This window comes from Zootoca vivipara, chromosome 1 (assembly GCF_965207765.1).
Source record: "Zootoca vivipara chromosome 1, rZooViv2.hap1.1, whole genome shotgun sequence".
NCBI classification, from domain to species: Eukaryota; Metazoa; Chordata; class Lepidosauria; order Squamata; family Lacertidae; genus Zootoca; species Zootoca vivipara.
Genome location: NC_142582.1, coordinates 64,788,015 through 64,802,129, shown reverse-complemented (window position 1 = coordinate 64,802,129; position 14,115 = coordinate 64,788,015). Strand labels below are relative to the sequence as shown.

General features: G+C 38.9%; 1 protein-coding gene across 42 annotated transcripts in view; it reads right to left on the bottom strand.

Moving 5' to 3' along the window:
* The window catches only part of SOX6 (SRY-box transcription factor 6), a 399,510-nt gene that overhangs the window by 82,509 nt on the left and 302,886 nt on the right, over positions 1-14,115 (bottom strand). For 24 of the 42 annotated variants that reach the window (XM_035119983.3, XM_088653582.1, XM_060275922.2 and 21 more), the window contains one exon: positions 4,979-5,102. In XM_035119983.3, the coding sequence (XP_034975874.3) occupies positions 4,979-5,102 (124 nt within the window). The remainder of the gene's footprint in view (positions 1-4,978; positions 5,103-14,115) is intronic. The other 18 variants (XM_088653558.1, XM_088653476.1, XM_088653485.1 and 15 more) reach the window with 1 other exon arrangement.

The window sequence follows — 14,115 nt, the reverse complement described above, 5'->3', positions numbered from 1 at the left end:
AACAAAATTATCTGAATACAGAGTATCCTCATCAAAAAGTTAAATAATGTTTCTTTGGTAAACAGACTTTAAAAAAAGAAGTCATTACAAAGATATTGAATAAATGATGCTTTAAATAGGAGAGAAATAAGCATTCAAGTACAAGCATGGACTGCATTGCTGAACATTTCCAAGGCATTCTTTCTTTAAATATTATGAATTATTTATCCCCGTTCCATGCAGCAACCCTGTCACTATTTCCCCCTTTTGTAAATTCAAGAGTAGTTGCTTTATTTGTACTAAAACATTTTCCATGTCAAACATTTTATTTGAAAAAAAATCAAACCCTAAAAGAATTCCCTGTAGCACTCCTTTTTCACAGCTGTCATGCTTCCATGGATACACACACACACCTTAAAGTTAATTTATTAGTGGCTATACCACACCCTATAGTGTTGTCTGGATCACCTGCCGGCTATGGCTTTCCCTTTTACTTATGACATCCCCCCCCCATTCCTATGTTTCTCTCTCCCCAACCCCCCAAATCATGAAGTGTCCCTTCTAGGATTAAATGGGAGCATTTTAAAGTGAACTGTATATGGTTAACGTAATCCTACTGCATTATATAATAGCATTATCCAGAGAACAAAGCATGACACTTCATACGAATGGAATGTTTTGCTGACAGGAGTAGAACTAAAGCAGGGACAGGTTCCTTGTGGGGAGGGGCAGGGGCCAGAGAGCCGGGGACAAAGGAGAGAGATGGTGGAAGTTTTACATTTTTAATTGCAGAAGATGCATATTTCCACTTCTAATTTTCCAAGCACGCACACCATGCAGACAGACACACACACGCAAAATAGATCAAGAATCTTATTGGTAGCTATCTTGGCAATCTATCACTCAACATGTTGTAGCAATTTTTTTCAAATTTGTTTCTGGATTTGGAATGCTTGCGTGAGGACCTATTCTTCTTTAATTTTATGAAGGTAGACAAAACAAGTCAGAACAGGTCCTTTGAAGGCATAGGTGTGTACTAGTCTTGATTACTGGGAGAATGGCTCAAGGAACGGGGGGGGGGGAACAAATCCCCAGTCATCCTTGTTTTGAAAACTACCCTTCTCAGCTCCCCGGCTTTGCTGATTGTCTATTTATATCGGTGCTTCTATTGTTTATATATACATAGGTGCTTATTAAGTCCCAGAATGATTTACCAACTTCTGTTTCAGATTTCAAACTGGCCAGTACTCTTTAAACAATTGTGGGCAGCCGCAGCACATACTAGAAACACATTGTTCTAAATCCAGAGCAAAGCAATGTTTCCTGGTTTTGAACATTAAGGGCTGCTACGTACATTTTCATTTTCCTACATGGAAGGCACCTTTCATTCTCTGAAACAGTTGGAAATTAATGTATAGACCATGACTTTCGATGATTCTACACAAATGTTTGTTGCTTTGTGGCACAGGTCAAGAAGTCCAATTGACCACAGCTGTTCGCTATATGCTCAACCACTTTGAAAACTGATCAGTTTCCCTTCCAGTGTATTTTACAAAACAATGTTAATGCTAATTAATGTAAATTGCTAAAGAATTGCACAACCTTTCCTAGAATAAAAAGCAAAGGACTTGATCTATAGCTCTCAGTGCTTTATAGCTTGCTTTATTATGTGACATAATAAAAATAACAGCATATTAGAGTTGCTAGCTCAGATCTAGTTTTGCAAAAAGAACATCCAAGATGGCAAATCTGAGTTATGCAGATGTTCTGATTTAACCATTTTTGTAGTTAATTCTTAAGCACATCCTTTAATCAGGAAGTGAAGGACACGTTATCTAAACTAAGCAAAACAGGGCCTCAAAATAAAAAGTATGGCAACACAAAACACCTTGGTTTTTGTTTTGCTTTTGACATATCATCTGAACAACTGAAGCTAATAAGAATGTTAAGACTTCATATGTCAAGAACCCTGCAGGATCGTATCAAAGTTCTGTCTGGTCCTGTATCCTGTTTCTACAGCAGCTAGCCAGATGCAAATGGGGAGCCCATAAGCAGAATATGAGCACAATAACATTCTCCTGCTGCTTTCCCTTAGTCACAGCATGGCACAGAAGAAAGAGGCTACAGGAGTGGGGACGAACGACCCTAAATCATGAAATTAGCCACTTCTGGATCTTGAACATTAATTCACAACAGCAACATAGCTATAGGACATCACCTGCATTACCTAAGAATTCCTCACAACTACCACCAGATGTAAAGTAGATCAATGTTATAATCTGCATATTGCAGAGAAAACAGCTCACAGTGAGAAATAGTGGTTTGCCTAAGGAAACTAGTGAGCTCATAAATTAGATGAGATTTGAATCAGGGACTTGCTGGCTCACTGCTCACTTTCTTAGCCATAACACTTAGACCAGCTTTCATATTTCCTACCCAGTAACATTTCCCCCATGCTTGACTAAATTAAGAGTCAACTAGCATGTCTTCATAGTTGCCAAAGATCTCAAACCATTCACAGTACTGCTTTTTCATGCTATGAAGGAGTCAAAGTAATCAAGAGTAATTGCTCAATCCATTCAAATAATTGTTGGCTTTGTAATAGCTCTACTTTATGTATCTAATTTAAATATGGCCCAACTTCTATAGTAGGGTCTCCTAAGAGAATTGTCAAGTGTATGTGGGTCAGCAGACAACAGTAATTTGAGTTACACAGCATCTTAAAGTTTTAATTAATCTGGTATATGCTATATATACCAAAAGGAGTACCTATAAAAATTAATTAGGTGATCTATGCAGCCCAGATTTCTCAATTAGTACTTGCTATGCTGGAAAATTATATTATACAATCTTGAGAAGTATGCTAGCTAATTTTAGGAAATCCGTTATCACATTCAGGATTCATATTTGCTAGTTTGGGACCCTGTAATCTCTTACAGCTGTGACACAAGGGAGGAGGTAGAAGACATGGTTGGCATGCAGAAGGTCTCAGCTTCAATTCCTAAGCTCACCTGTTTTTGTTTTTTGTTGTTTTAAGGCTTAGATACATGTGACATTGAAGATACCTTCCTGAGGGAGTATATAACGTTGCATTCTTCTGATCATTCCATCAGGGCAAGAATTTCGGCTTGCAGGACAGAATGATCTCCCCTCTCCTGGTGTTCTCCTGATCCCTCCTGAATTTATGGGACGTGGGGGAGGAGAGGAAGGCAAGTCCTGTTGTGCAAGTGTATTCTTTGCTCAGGGCAGTAATGGGACCTGTTAGCTGAATGCCTCCTTGAGCCCCTAGTTATAAGGAGTGTGACCCAGCAAAAGGCCTCTTCTTGTGTCCCATGTAGGTGACTCAACTTGCACTGTCCAAAAAAGTCAAGGCTAGAAGGAAATATGAGAGGCATGCACAAACCTGCGACTCCCCGTAATGCCCTTGCATGATGCCTGATGTGCAAAGCTGGAGGGGAGAGAACTACATCTACAGCATCCCTTAAAATGACACCCACAAGCAGGGACTGTGCCAGTTTACTTATCTTCTTATATAGCTTGGTTGTTCACATTGCCAATAATTAGACTGGTTTCAACATTTTTAGTACATAAAAGGACAATGTTTCTCACTCACATGAGGACATCATCATTTCACAGATTAATTGGGGGAAGTTAAGGCAAAGTATGTATCCCAGATCACAAATCAGTCAATGACTGAGTGGAGGGCTAGATTCTAGCCATTCCAGTCCAATTCTGACACTTAGCATCTAAAAATCCATTTTCCGTAAATGTATTTTTAAGAAACTACCAAGAGAGAGCAGAGCGGAACAAATGGAAATAATTTCTGCAGTGTTATTTGGCACAATATCTTACTAAACTTACTTGAAAAGAGTTTATATTTAACTTGGATTACATTTAATATGCAGTTTACATTCTAAAACATACGGTTTTGTTTCAGAACCGATCCCACCTCTTTCTGAAAGCCACTGCAACATTCCCATTAACAACAGCAGCAGATTCCAAATGAAAATTTTGCATTTAACATCCAAAGGAAATGCTGTAACCATTTTGTTGTTTAATATTAATTAGAGGGAGTGAGATTAATTAGAAAAATAAAGATGCTGCTTCTGGCTGAGATGTAGGTTTACAAGGAGTATACACATGAAAATAAGGTTGATTTTTATTTACTTAAATATCTCCTTACCCTGAGTTTCTTTGCTAATGTGGCTTTAAACATTTAAAGTCCTGTTTAGAAGGAGACTCTGAGAGTAGCTTCAAACCATTATATCCCTAATTGAATTCCCCAGGAGCACAGTAAACTCAAAGGAATAAATAAAGAAATCATAATATTTGCTGAATCATCTCCAAACATCTCTCACTGCGAAGCTGCATGACCTGTTACAAGCCTGAACTGATGATTGTAGCTGAACTGCTGAAACCTCTGTTATTTAGATGGAAATCGTATAAATTGCTGCCCAATTGAAATACACAAATTAAATCATACCTACCTTTACTTTTTATCTCTAATTATAAAGATGGCTTGCACAAAACACTAGTATGTGTATATATATATTCTGATGATAAAAGGGACTTTAAAAAGATATATATGTAACCTCATAAAGAGCCAGGCTACTCTCACAAATTGGCAGAGAAGAAAGTCAATAAATTCAAAGGAAATAATTTTGTGGTATACAGGAGTAAAATAAATATGGCCCTGAGAAGCCAATTCCCTGGTTCTCTCTGGAAGAAGTTTTCATCTAGACTTGCAAAAGAAATCCACATATTTCCTTTCCTCCCTACCCCACCCCATAGCTGCCAAGTTTTCCCTTTTCTCGCAAGGAAGCCTATTCAGCATGAGGGAAAATCCCTTTAAAAAAGGGATAACTTGGCAGCTATGCCCCACCCCCCAGCTTAAATCCCCCAGCTTTTACATATCGCTGTCCATACCAGGCCGATTACAAGGAGTAGCCATGGCTAATATCGTAACATGTTAAATAGCTTCACAACCCTGTCAACTTACCTGGCTTGTAAGTTATTCCTGGGGGGAAAAGGAATCCCTGCTGGGCTGCAGCAGCCGCTGCCAATGTCCGCTGGTCGTGTGGAAAAATTGGGATCATGAGCGGAGGCATGTGACCCTGAACCTGCTAAACAGAAGACAGTCTCTGATCAGAAATAGCACAAATTTGTCCTGACAGATAACTTTCCAGCACTGATAGTGTGCCTGCATTCACACAGTCCGACCAAACCTTCTCCTAACTATAATCCTTTGCAATTTCACATTGTCACATCAAAGCCATAGTAGCTTTGTTCTCCCTCAATGTCAAAGGTGCAACAACCTGCACTTTTTATTGTCTAAGTTTTGCTTAAATCTGGGTCTGCTCTAAAACAAGATCTCTCTCACTCTCATTTTTGTTTTTTTATCCTGCTTCTGTACTTTATATTTTCATTTGTTTCTAAAATGATGTCATGTTCAAGTGCAAAATTCAAGCACTTTTTGAAAATTCAACCTACTGAACCTATATGGCAAATAATTCAATGTTTTCAAAAGACTAGCAAAATTTCAGTACCTCTGTAAATGAAACCAAAATTCTTGGCTTTCAATCCCTTGCCATACACACCCCAGCGTAACATATATTTTGCTTGTCTATCCAGTTTATAGCTTTAAACACTATCATAAAGCCTGATATTTATTGTGTGGTATTGACCATTTTAGAATAAATCCCACTGCATCAAATTTCATTTGACCTTCATAAATGTATCAAAAGCCAAAATGTTGAAATGAAATAAAAGTACAGAAGCTGAAGATTATTCAGATACTTATCAGGTTTTATATTTGGGCAAACAAAACTAGAGAGGTGGGAATCAGGAGATTTTAATATTCAGCTTTATTTCTTCAGATACCTGGATCATGACAACCATGCCAAAAGATGGCTGGATCCGATGAAATGCCATGTTTCTTTTTTCTTTTGACTTACTCATAACTAATGCAAGGATTATGCCATTGATTACAGAAAAGTATAAAAATGAATTGTTTTATAATCAGAAAATAATTTCAGCCCCTTCTGTTGTTGCAAATGAGTGGTTTCAAATTCTATTAAAAATAAACTTCAATGGCTTTTTGCTGGGATGTAATTCCTACAAAACTTTTTTACTGGTAAAAATCCATATGTTGACCTATGACACTGTTTAAATAGTGCCAAATTTTCTTGTCATATCCATGTTCCTCTTCCAACATCTGATGCAGACCAGAAAGGCTACTGTGTGTGCGCTTCTAAGAGAGCTAATTTACCAACAACTCTTCTCTGGGGGAAAAGCCCTAAGATGTAGGTTAATAAAGGTCAAGCAAAACATAAACACTTTACAGTATTTTTCGGAATCCATTTCTCAGGAAAATCAACTTATAATAAAAAGGTCTTTGTGCAATTACTGCCATAGCACTGGGGCGTGAAAGAAACTAGCTATGAGCAGCCATTTCTTTTATTTTAGCTGACGTAAGCCCACTTTCTCAATGTTAGCGACAAATTTAACATGGTTAAATTGAAGTTGATCCCCCTGTGTCCAGTATCAACTTTTTATACACTACTAAGTTGGTTGCATGGTAATTGTTCCTATAGGCCATTGAATAAACAAGCAAAAACAATGTCAGTGTCTAATGGCGGGGGATACACCATCACTTAGGAACTAAATAAAACGAGTTTCAGAATCATTTTGAGTGCTTTTAGAGTGGATGTTGAATCAAACTGATCCAGAGTCATTCACAACTCCTGGAATCGAAGTAGTAAAGAGTAAACTTGAAGTCATCTATCACAATAGCTAGATGGTGCAGACAAAAGCCAAAAGACAACCGCATTTACTTGAGAAGGAAGCAGCAGCATGTACAGTATACTAATGCAGTGGCCATTTCTGGAAGTAACTGAAGTTTGTTTCTCTGGTGTGCGTGATTTTTGACAACTGTACATTAAAAGCAAAATTAGATGTTATGGAAGGGGCTGGGCTGCTACTCAAATATATTTGATTTCCCACCTCTGTCTATAATATCATCCAGTGAAACATATTGTGTGACATGGTACTCACTGACTGCTACTGCACATTGAGATATATGGTGGTTTATTTATGCTAAAATTTCAGAGAAGATCTATTCATGTGTAGATCTGGTTTATTATTTGTTTGTTTGTTTGTTTGTTTGTTTGTTTTAGATTCTCTCTAAAAAAGGAAAACTAGGATATCTCGGGGCAATAAGGGACTAGCCCTTACCAATGTGATAGCTATATGTATGGTGGTCTATCTATCTATGTATCCACCCATCCATCCATCCTGCCCTTCATCCAAAGATTACAGGGCCGTTTACAATATATATATATAAAAAATACATACTATATACAAATGAAGACAATACCCCCCTCCAAACAGTTTAAAGGGGCATAAATTGTTTAATTAGCCAAAGGTCTGGGAGAAGAGGAATGTTTTTGCCTGGCACCTAAAGATATGCTACAAAGCCGCCAGGCAAGCATCCCTGGGGAGAGCATTCCACAAACGGGGAGCCACCACAGAAAATACCTGTTCTCATGTTGCTGCCCTCCAGGCCTCTCATGGAGAAGGCACACAAAGAAGGGCTTCAGATGATGATCACAGGGTTTGGGTCACTTCATATGGGGACAGGCAGTGCAGTTCTGAGCTGATTAAGGCTTTAAAGCAGCACTCTGAATTGGGCCTGGAAACTAATTGGCAGCCAGTGCAGTTGGGCCAGGATCGGTACAATATGCTCAAATCATCTTGCCCCGGTGAGCCACCTGGCCACTGAATTCTGCACCAGTTGAAGTTTCCAAACTGCCTTCAGAGGCACCCCCATGTATAATATGTTGCAGTAATCTAACCTAGAGTTTACCAGAGCATAGACAACAGAAGTTAGGTTATCCCTGTCCAGATAGGAGTGCAGCTGGGTCACCAGCCCAAGCTGATTGAAGACACTCCATACTACTGAGGCCACCTGAGCCTCAAGTGACAGGAAAGACCCACAAGTACTCACAAGCTGTGTACCTGCTCCTTCAGAGGGAGTGTAACCCCATCAAGAGCAGCAGTCTATCTAACCACCAACTAACAGAGGCAGTGGAAGACAGGAGTGCCTGGCGTGCTATGGTCCATGGGGTCACAAAGAGTCGGACATGACTAAACAACAACAACAGTGCCTCAGTCTTATTGGGATTAAGCTTCAGGTTGTTGGCTCTCATCCAGTCCATTACAGAAGCAAAACAACAGTCCATCGCATCTACTGCTACACCTGCAGCTGTAAAGGGAAAGTAGAGCTGTGTGTCCTCAGCATATTGCTGCCAATATACTCCAAAACTCCAGATGACTCCACTCAGTGGTTTCATGTAGAAGTTAAACAGCATGGGGGGTAAAACTGAAGCCTGAGCAACTGCACAGTGAAGGCTCCACAGGGCTGAAGAGCACTCCTCAAGCAGCACCCTCTGGAAACGACTACCCAAGCAGGACTGGAAGCAGAGTGAGAAGCACAGAATACCTTTGATTGGGGGGGGGCATAATATGGTAAAAAAATAAGGTGGAGAGCAAGGAAAGTGAAACCGCCATGGGCTTTTCTGATTTGCAGTCACAAGGATTGAAGCTTACAAAGAGATTGTGGGAATGAAGCTTCCACAAACCTGCATACTTTAAGCATGGATGTTCTCAAATCCTCTAATATCCAGATAATGTAGCACAGTAGAAGCAGACAAAACTTAGTGTCCCCTTTTTTTCTGACTAAACCAGAAACAAGTGTATATTGGAGCACCAGGACAAATGTATAAGGTGTGTAGTGAGAACAAGAATCCCTACACAGGATCAAAGGCATAAGGTATGCACTATGGAGTAAAATGTGCCCTCCCTTTTAAAAGAAAGAAAGAAAGAAAGAAAGAAAGAAAGAAAGAAAGAAAGAAAGAAAGAGCATACACAGTGATGATAATTTGAACTAAGCGGACTGGCATTCTTTCTGGGTATACTGGAAGCAAACATTGAAGATGTAGCCCTTAGTGTTTTATGCTAGTTGATCTAGGAGGGTGAGTGTAAGGGGCAGGGAATACAGAGAGCCCCCTCCCATCATAAAGAGCAGTTCTTCCACCAGCAGCAATGCCAGCGGGGAGGGGGAAGAGTCAAGTGAGGAAGGAGGAAGGAGGAAGGAGGAAGGAGGATGCAGGGCTCTGGCAACGCAGGAGAGCCCCTGCTACACATGCGGGAGGAAGTAAGAGAGGGGGGGAAAGGGGGAGAAGGAAAACATGGAGAGGAGGCCCTTTTTCCCTCCGGTTCCGGAATTACGCAGGAGGAGGCGGGGAAGACGGTTTGGCGTTCCTAGACTCTTATGCTGGAAGAGGACGAGGAGCGCGCCATTCCTGGAATCTGCTTCGGAGTAAGAAGACATGTTCTGTACAGCCACTTCACTGTAAATAGACTGCACCTAATAAAACTATCTAAAGACAAGCATGTGGAGAGTCGTTACTCTAGAGTAGTCCCAACAACAGCCTTTGACAGCGAGGATAGCCAGCTTCATTAAGTCATATAAATTCTCAAAAAGGTTAATTGCTTCTCTGTTCCTTGAGTCTTTCTGAAAAATCATGACACCCGCAGATGCCAAATAAAAACTCAGGACTCTCTTTTCTTCCTCTTCAGAAAAGCAATATATTGTTGCACCAACACCTCTTTCTTTCTGTCTCCTTTGCTAACTTGATGATGGTGCCTTTTTATTTTTGCCATCTGCCCTGGAGCTTCATTAAAGATACATGAATGGACTAACTAGCCTGATATCTTGTGAGGAACAGGTGCTATTGTTTGTCCCTGAAGACTTGCACTAAAGATCTGACTCTGAATACTTGAGAAAGAGCATCTGCAGCAGTCAGTCAGAGAGCAACTTGGCAAAGACCTTGCTATGTGCTAATGTGCAAACAGAGTGACACTCAAGGGGACTCATTTTCTCTTTCATGAAGATTTAACTTTCTTTTTTCTAACATGATTGAAAATAACTATTGAAATCTGAACAATCCTCTTTGTTTAATGCCTGTCACTCAGCTACAGAAGAGAAACTACAAGAAGTTCTGGTTTCATTCCCTGTAAAATACAGATCCAATGAAAAGTAATTATTGATGTCTCCCAATTCACAAACAGTTATGGCTTAAATCATATAACATTTTGAAATAATGGTATAACCCTCCAACACCTTGGAGTGGCTTTGTATCCATCAAAAAGGAAAAAAAGTTTTATATCCATTTGAAGTAGCATCTCACGTCATCCCGCCCCAAGCAGTAGATTCAGTCTACTTAGATTCAGGAACTTTTAATAGCACTAAAGAACTAGCAAATGTCCATCACATTAGTAACATATGCTTTAATATTCCTTATGCACTATATATCCATCTTTATAGATGTGCACAGATGTGTATTGATTTATGGTTCCTGTTTATTTGTTGATACACAAATCTGTTATACATACTGTAATTCAAAATAAATAAATAAATGATGTGCACATGACAGACAAGGAAATAGCTATTCTAAAATGTCAGTTCTAATTCTCTGAGTAATATTTCCTATTTTTGTAAGGAAGTATGTTAAAAGATAATTTATTTTGTATAATTTAAACAACTGAGTGAACAATATTATAGTTTGCACTAGCTATGATTCAGAAAACTGTCAAATGTTCCCTACTAAAGCCCAGAGCCACTCTATAAAGACATCAGGGATGTCTTACTACAGCTTTACAAAACTCTACCAAACGCTATTGCACTGTAGTGCCCTATATTTGACATTTTAATATGAGAACCTTATTCTTTGCCTGCAAAAGAATAAAAATAAGTATACACAGATTGGCAGGGCTAGTTTGATTCAGGAGTTCCTTGTGGTATGATTAGAGCAAAGTCAGCTATAGATAGATGTTAGTATACACACATACAGCAAATGTACAGCCAACAAATTTCCTAAATGTTGGGAAAGCCCTGCATATTTTAGAAAACAATCTACATGTAGTGTTATTAGTTCCAGTCTACAATCCAATTAGGGTGTGTTACATTACTGTGCTCATAGTTTATGACAAATTTATGATGAAATGGTCATCTGATTGTGTCAGGCTAAATTATGCACCTAGATTACCAACAAGCCTATAATGAGATGAGTAGTGTGGAGCTGGTTCATCAATATGTATCCCCTTTGCTTCTTTCTTCACTTATACTTAATGTAAATCCATATTTTTGCTGCATGTCTACTGTTGTGATCAGTTTGTAGCTATACATTTAGTCATATAGTATAATACGGGGGGAAAGACATCTAAATCCTATGTTATAATGCTAAAAGAATGAAAAATGACTAATTAAATAACTCTAAACTGTCTACGCTTTCATGAAAGAGTCACTAGGAGGGAGGGAAGATGTCTCAGCTATAAAAAAATTAATAAAACATGTTATGCAAAAGTGAATTTATGGCTCATTTGGAATTAGAGATCTACCACCTTCTCAATCCATACAAATGCATAATCTTGTCAATTAAATATTATTGTTAAGGTCTAGTAGTATGTTAAAATCACTTTAAAGTGCAACTAAGGAAAATTCATGTGTGTTTATTACTCCTTATGGGTCTATTAGTGGGCATTTTATTCAGATTCGTGTTGTAAAATCTGCATAAACTCAGCATATTGTTATCCCCATGTGTGCATTTGTTTGGTTAAAGCATAACAGCAAATCTCAGTTACTACAACTTCTGAAAAAGTCAGGAGAGCTAAAAGAGTCTCACTTTTTAAGCAGAACGAAACAGTTTATGGCTACAAGAGAGAAAAGTTGACTATTATGCAAATTGTCACAGTCAGTGGTCACTCTGGCATGACAGAAGACAGAACAAGTCCATTAATTCAAATATCCCATAAGACTAGTGAAGAGGTATATGTTTCATGTTTCCACTCTGCCTTGTTCATCGGAAATAAGAAAAAATACTAAGGACGCATATTTTCTTTCAGTGTTCAGATTCAAACATATTAGTTCTACAAGTTAATAAGGTCAATTTAGGTAATGACTGGCTTAACTTTGGGATAGCACTAAAGCCTGCAGTTCATATGTCCTCCCTACCCCATCCCACACAACCAAACAACAAATCTCTCCCTTTCTCTCTCTCTCTCCATGTTTTCTTTAAATTCTTACTGACATTTGTTTTTTAAACAATGGTCATGTATGGTGTACTCACACAAAACACAAGGTTTCTATTTTATAGCATTACAGATTATATAAATTTGCGTGGGTTGCTCCATCCCACCCCAAGATCTTGCCTTGAACCTCTGCCAATAGCTCTGAGGGAAATGGGAGGGTAAATCTAATTATATTTTGTTAATGTAAAGGAAAATTCCCCATATATCAGTAACATATATATGTAATATTAAGAGAGAGAGAGAAGTCAGTCCTAAATAAATACTTTAGCCCTAAACATATTTATCAAATCCTGATTGTAACAAAACATATCTAAATATACACATTTAGTACCCAAACATGCATATTGTTATAGGTTTTGGGTCCAGAGTTTGTGGGTGCAAGGTACTCATACTTCCCAGTAAATGTCAGAAGTTAACCAATATTGGAGTACTAAGAGGTGGAGCCAAAATGTTAAAATGTTAAAATATAAGCCATATTAAAAACATAAACCGGGCTGGCTGATGAAGTAATCTCCTGGAGAGATGGACCATTAAAAGAGCACCAAAAATGAATGATGGCCCATTAAGAATTTTAACAAAGACTCTCTGGGCTGGACAGAAAATGGGGAAAGCCCCTCCCTGAGGTAAGAGATAGTTAGCAGAGACAAAAGGTCAGAGTTTCAGGAGGGAGGGGCAGAATTGCAGTGGGCTGAAAAGGCCAGTTTTGCAAGTTGCAGAGCAGGAGGGGAGCAGAACACAGAGCACAATGAGGGTTGTCTGTTTTATGCTGCAGAGTCTGCAGTAATGGAAGGAACAGGACCCTCTTCAGATGTGAATGCTCTGCACTCTTCTTCATCCAGGCTCAGGTTGTATGTGTAAATAAACCATATATCACAAAGACACCACAGTCTCTGCTGTGCCTCATTGTCCCAAAGGAAACACATACCCTGGTAAGTGCTTGGTACCCCTGGAATCTTGCACCACTCGGAGATTGGGGTGGCGTGTAACAATATTCTTAACTGATACAATTCCTATGCTTATTTATTAATATATGTATCTATGGTTTCCTATTTCCAGTAACATCTAGATTCTGGACAACAGAGCCACATGGGCTAAGCAAATTGCACACTTCCTTGCAATCCCAGTGCAACTCCTGTCTAGGGCATGTGATGCTGGTGTCATCCACATTGTTTCCTTATAATGGAAGCTACTGCTGGTGCAGAATGTAGCAGCTAGGCTGCTTAGTGGACCAACAGGTAGCATTGTGGTTAAAGAAGCTGCACTAGCTGCCAATATGTGATTGGAAGAAGTTTAACTTTATTAGTATACAAAGTCCTAAACAAGTTGAGAGGAGGTTACCTTAGAGGCCATCTTATTCCTTAAAGACCTGTCTGGTCACTGAGATCATCTGAAGAGGCTCTCCTAGTGCTGCAAGATGCTCCTGAAATCCATCTTGTGGCTACCCAGAGTACAGCCTTTGCGCCACATGGAAGGCACCATCACACTTTTCTCCCCTTGGAAATAAAGCACACTCTGACCATTTTATGGGTTTGGCATATGCTAAAAACTTTAGTGTTCGCCCAAGTATTTTCAGAGCGAAGACATAGGATTGTATTTTATGCTGTTGTATATTGTTTTGTATTGTATGATTTTTTAAATCATTTGTACACCACTTTAAGAATTTTAGAATTTTCAAATAAAAATAAAAGTTGGTTTTTAAAAAAAGATTCATCTGAAATCACTGTGACTAACTGCCAAGTAAATGTATTTAAGAACAGGGTGCCAATATCTTTTTTCAAGAAAATATTGGCCCCTAAGCAATTACAGTATTCTTCAAAGAGAACAGTGTAACAACATTACTGTACCATGAAACCTTTCCTGCAATATAGTGCTATGAAAATAGCAGACAATTATTTTCACAGCTCTCGTGTGAATACTATTTTTTCATCATTTGTTGCCATGCACTCTCTTGCATCACACAAAGTGGTCAACACCTGTGGGAATTCA